We start from the raw sequence: 6,000 nt of genomic DNA, 5'->3' as shown, positions 1-6,000 counted from the left end.
TCACAGGTATTGGGGGTCAGAGGGTCACAATAGGGGGGGGTCAGTGGATCTCTTTAATACAGATATGGGGGAGCATTAGAGGGTCAATATCACAGGTAGGGGGGGTCGGAGAGTCATTATAACACAGGTTTGGGGAGTCCAAGGGGCATCTCACACGTATTGGGGGTCAGAGGTTCAATATCACAGGTATTGGGGTCAGAGGGTCAATATCACACAGGTAATGGGGGCCAGAGGGTCACTATCAAACAAGTATTGGGGGTCAGAGGGTTACTATTACACAGGTATTGGGGTCAGAGGGTCACTATTACACAGGTATTGGGGTCAGAGGGTCACTATTACACAGGTATTGGGGTCAGAGGGTCACTATTACACAGGTATTGGGGTCAGAGGGTCACTATTACACAGGTATTGGGGTCAGAGGGGTCACTATCACACAGGTATTGGGGGTCAGAGAGGTCACTATTACACAGGTATGGGGGTCAGAGAGGTCACTATCACATAGGTATTGGGGGGTCAGAGAGGTCACTATTCTACAGATACGGGGTGGTGTCAGGTCAGTCTTGTACAGGAAGCGGGTAATATTTTTTCCTCTTCCCTAACGGTGGGACAGAGGCCAGCTGTGGGGCCCCGGCACTGCCCGTTTGAGATCAGGAACCCCAGTACGGACCAGGGACCATGTTTGTCAGGATGGCTCAGTGTAACAGCAGGCAGTGCATTTACTCAGTAAGCCTGGGGGTGGGGGAACTGATGCATTATTTAAAGGGGGTATTGATGGCGACATATGCAGCATAATGGGGGCGGGAGGGAGTGGAATCAGAGGAGTCGGGAGTAATATTTAATATTAAATGGATTTTTTAGTTATTGTCCAGTCACCTGAATCTTTATTTTCTTCCCAGGCCATTCAGCACATTGAAGCCACAGAGCAAGGAATCAAAGAGGAGCCAGAAGGAATGGAGAAACAGGCCTCAGTGTTCCTGAACCTTGACGGGATGCAACAGGCCATCAAGGAAGAGAGGGAGTGGCACGGGCTGGTCACAGCATCACCGCTGATTATCAAGAGCTCCTTCAATGACGCAGAGTCTGAAAGCGAAGACGCTGATCGCAGAGAGATGCTGGCAGCTCGGAGGAGACCCAAAGTGGAAGTGCAGCCACTCCCCTCCGTGCTGGTACCAGGAAGTGGCATCCTCTAAATGAGACTGCAGAGCCATATTGGTGTGCACTGAGGGAACGGAGGACTTAGCGGCCAGTCTAGAGTTTGAGATTAAGGGACCTTTGAGTGGCATTCCTCCCAAACTAACCCCTTCCTACCCTTCCAGAGTGAGAGCAGCCTCGAAGGTACTCAGGTCGCAGCCCTGGGTACGTGAAGTGGAGAGTGTTGAATTTTTGTCGACCGGTTCAGAAATGCTTTAGTTTCTTGTAAAACTTGCTCCGGGCTGTTACATGTTTTTGTTGCCAGGATCTCCACAGTCAATGGCAAATTTCAGAGTATTGGCTGATTCTAGAACTTCCCAACATTCAGGGTAAACCTGACATCTGTCACTAAACTGGATTTAGTTTAGCAACAGCGGTTGCCATGATTCCATGACACTTTATCTGCAAGTAACTTTTTTTAAATTACATTTTTTAATGGCCGTTTTTTGGGATTTGTTGACGTTCATCAATCTGAATGGCAATTTAATGCCCCACTGATGTCTCGTTATTCAAAGTAAGTTAATTGAAACAGGCAATTTGAGGGCAAATGTGGCTTACAACGACTTCATGCAAAAAAGGTCTGTGCGACTACGAGAACTGGCTTGAGAATATCGGGGAGCTCTTTACTACTCTCCTAGTGAAAAGGGGTTGTTACCTTTTTTATGCCCCTCCTTGAAAGTAGTGACTCATCCTGAAGTACAGTTCAGCAAGTGCCAACTGTGCTCCCCATAACTGTTCGCCTTGCCCCTAGAAGCTGTTCTCCACGTGTGCCTCGATAAATGAGTGTTGCCGGGCTATTCAACTGTGGGGAGCATCACTTGTGCACTTTCCAACAAAGGTTATTAAACAGCGACTGGGAGCAGGAGCCCAGGCTGATTATTTTTTCCCTCCCTATCCCCGACGACCAGTTGTAGCAGCATGACTGATGCCTTGGATCAACATTGCACAGACCAGGAATGGAAACTGGGACCTTCTGGCCTCTATGGCTTGGCACCGTACTAGGTAATGCGTTTACAGAGTTATGTGATTGGGAGAACTCCCAATGTTACTTCGTAACCATCAGTTACGAGGTGGATACTGTTCCTCCTCGAACGGTGGGTCAGCACTGAAATGATCAACATTTCAAACCAATTCACTTCACAGAAAACAATCGGAAAAAATCTTGTTCTGTCACTGGCAAAATATTTGGTGCTTGGCGTGAGAGGAATGACCCAGTACCTTCTAGGATGCTCTATATCTGGACTGAAAAGGGACAGTCAAAGATTGAGCTGCTATGAGTATCACTTAAAAGATTGCAGCCAATTAACTGATTTGGGAACAGTTTGGATGGACCCTGCCTTCATGTAGACCATATTTTTTCAAGTAAACACTTGGATGACTAACTGCTGCATGATGTACAGAATGCATAGTGCAGTCACTACAGGGTGTGATGTAAAGTTTTATTGTAGGTGGATGCCTTTTTACATATACACTTTTTAAAATGTTTATGGGATGATTTTAAAAGAATCTGACAAGTTTTTTTGACGCAGATTTGAGTCGTCTCTTACAAGCCGCAGAACGAAATTGTCGTCAATATAATTTGTGGCAGAACAATCTCTGGTCCTTGGACTGTAGGAGCACACTGTTGCCATCTGGTCGATACAGCCAATTCCTTACAGTGCTGCTCCTATCCGTGCATTGTTTGGAGGGGGGCGGGGGGAGGGAGAGGGGTTGTATAAAATGTGTTTTTAGAGCACTTATGTTGAGTTTCTAAAGGTTGTTTATTTTCCTAACTGTTTCGCACTTCAAACTGCAGTATACCTTTTAGACAGTCTGTGCTTAATGCTTTGTGCTTGAGATGGACTCGTGTGGCTTTTTTGAAAATTCAATCCGATCTGTAAGCTGATCGTTGTGTATTTTTAAAAGAGAACACTCCATTGATAGATGTACCATGTTGAATGATATTAGACCAGGAAGGCCACAGATCTCTGGTCTGTGCGGAATTAGCCCAGGGGTGGATTTGCGAGAGTGCTACAATTGGTGTCGGTGGCAACTTAGGGAGCAGAAAAATCAGCTAATGTTTCCTGCTCCTGCTGGCTGCCCAGTCACCCCTCCTGAAGGTGCGTGTGTGGACATTGGATGGGGAACTGGGGTTGGGCTTGGCTGTAGCGTCACCCCCCTTTCCCCAAACCAGTAACATGAAAACGCTAAGCTCACACGTGCAGCATGGCCACTTGGATGAAGTATATCCATGGGAACTGTATCCCACCAGGGAATTGATGACTTCAGGAGAAGAGAGAAAAGTGACAATCTTTCATCAAGTCCCTGCTTTTTTTGGTTTCAGTGCCTATTGCCCAGTGAAGTGCATGAGCGAGTTGCTGTCAGGCCTTTGCTAATATCCCTCTGTCGGTGCCCAGGAGTTGTGCAAGTGACCAAGGTGATTTGTGGCCCCCTTTTCTGTTCCTGCGGTCTTCCAGAGGAGGAAGAATTCTGCCTTGACTCAACACCTTCCTAATGGCACAGCTGTACTGGGAGTCAGTGTCACAGGTCTGTGTCCAGCTGAACAGTCACACGGGCTGCTGTGGGGCCTGCAAGGTTGAAATTCCGAGTAGAACTCAAGAAAAAGTCAAGGAGAGAAAAGGCTATTCAGTCCCTCCCAGCTCTTTCCTCTATTTACCCTAATCTCCCATCGCAGCATCCAACTTTATTTTAAAGAAGTCCAATGTTTTTGCCTGTAGCATTATTTCATTTATTGTTCTTTGAGAAAGGACATTCTCAATCAATTTTCAGTGAAAACTGACTAGAAATGCCCCAGCTTTCATCTCAGTTGAAGCCAGTGATTATGAGGGTGCAACCGTTAGCTTCGAGGATGGTGGGTTGGGGAGCAGAAAATCCTTGAGCTCTTGCTGCATTTACGAATGTCTGGTGAAGAGGGGGCTGAGCTGGGCTGCAATCTGCTTCTACACCTAACCTGTTGGCACTGACTTCCAATATGCTTCTGTTAAAAAGCCCATCAGCCTCATGGGAATGTTGGGCACTTGGCACCAGAGGATGATTCATGGCCGTGGGGGGGGGACACAATGCTATATCACCAAAGTGCCCCTCTCTTTAGATGATTTGTAATGTTGATGGCAATATGGGTATAGATTCTACCAATCCCCGAGCTGAGATGGGGCATTAATTGATGACAATGAAAAGAATTACCATGACAACAGCAGAACTGTGCAGCTTCATGGGGCATCAGTGTACAGAGGAAAAGCAATATGTAGGCAGAGAAAACCAATGGCTTTATTGGTGACTGGGGTGAAAGGTACTACCAGAGTTTGTGTTAGGGATTCTGTACATTTAAGGGATAGTGCAGCTTTCCTGCTTAGTCTATGGCTATATAATTCTTCATAAGCATTGAGGCTAATGGGGATATTCTTTATTGCTGTATGTTTTGACAACACATCTGTGCAGAAAAGTAACCAGTGACATTAAAGCACTACCAACTATTTTTTTTAATAGGAAGTGATATTTCATTGCACTTTTGGGCTCTTCTGTGATTTGTTTGCGAGGGGAGGGGGAACTGTTCCATGGTGTACTATTTGCTGCTTCCTTTCTCCTCCAGTTAATCCAAGTAGGGAAAAAAAAAATCATACAGGCAAAAGTGGAAAGAGGAAGACAGTCTTCTCAAGTTTGATACGACGCTAAGCAGCACAGGAAGTTCTCAATTTTATTTTTTCCCCTGAATTCAGCCTCAACTTAAAACAGACAGTTCAGAGGGGGAAGAGAAAGAGAGGAAAAGAACAATTTCACCCCACCCCCAAAATTCTCACCAGGTCCGAGTGATCACAGGCTTGAAGCAGTTTGTCACTCAGACACCAGAAGCTGCTAGTTCACATGGCTGAAAGGCACGCCAAGTAACAGTAACCCAGCTCAATGGTATGTCAAGACAGTTAATTTGTCTTGGGGAGACAAGGAAGAGAAGGGAAAAAGGGCAGAATACTTAACTTAGTCAGCAAGGGGATGCCTCTTTAATGTAAAAGTTTGTACATTCTTACTTCTCACTGAATGGGGGGTCTTAATTTTTCCTACACAAGCTAGCATAGGGCAGGTGTTAAATTGTCCACTTGCTCTTCTGTCTCCTCCCCCCACCAACGTAGGGTCTATAGTATATTTTCCTGTAGGTTTATATACAAGTATAAACTTGTTCATAAGAAACCAGTGTAGGAAAAATTCTAATTAATATTGGCTTCTTGTAGATCAGATACGATTATCACCATCATGGAATCACCAGTATTTAATCTACTGAATCAGGCAAATGAACGCACCCAAAGGAAGAATCAAATTTCTCTAAACACCATTATTTGAGGAATAAAACACTCCAGAATATCAAGTGTTCAACCCTTACAGAATTTTTAGTGTCTGAATAATCAGAGCTCTCTCTCATTTGATATTTACATCCATACTTCTCTCTACCCAGATATTCATCTACCTCCTCTTCAAAGGGAATTGACTGCTACTGGGGAGCTGGAGAGAAATACTTATAATCTACTGAGATTTGAGAACCAGTTGGCCTATTGCTAAACGCCCATAGCTATAGCTATGATTCCACACGGGGTGTGATTTGTTTGCGAGGGGAGGGGGAACCGTTCCAGGGTGTACTATTAGCTGCTTCAGTGTTCAATTTCGCATGGTGGGTAACAAAGACTAAGGTTTTAACTTGCTCCAACCAACGAATGGGGTTCCTCCAACACCTCTGCCAATATCACTCTAAACAGCCCAGGTTCTCATGTGGAGAAATACCTGTTCCTTTGCAGCATTCCTAGGCCCTGCATGTCAACTCCT

The 6,000-nt window shown here is 45.3% G+C and overlaps 1 protein-coding gene across 3 annotated transcripts in view; it reads left to right on the top strand.

Annotated features, from left to right (window-relative positions):
• Nucleotides 1-4,664, top strand: part of LOC137305732 (transcription factor AP-4-like) — a 35,143-nt gene extending 30,479 nt beyond the window's left edge. For all 3 annotated transcript variants that reach the window (XM_067974668.1, XM_067974667.1, XM_067974669.1), the window contains one exon: nucleotides 897-4,664. In XM_067974668.1, the coding sequence (XP_067830769.1) occupies nucleotides 897-1,190 (294 nt within the window). In that variant the 3' untranslated portion in view covers nucleotides 1,191-4,664. The remainder of the gene's footprint in view (nucleotides 1-896) is intronic.
• Nucleotides 4,665-6,000: the final 1,336 nt, after the last annotated feature.

This window comes from Heptranchias perlo, chromosome 40 (genome assembly GCF_035084215.1).
Source record: "Heptranchias perlo isolate sHepPer1 chromosome 40, sHepPer1.hap1, whole genome shotgun sequence".
NCBI lineage: Eukaryota > Metazoa > Chordata > Chondrichthyes > Hexanchiformes > Hexanchidae > Heptranchias > Heptranchias perlo.
Note: the sequence above shows the minus strand (reverse complement) of the source record. Positions and strands in the feature narration are given on the sequence as shown.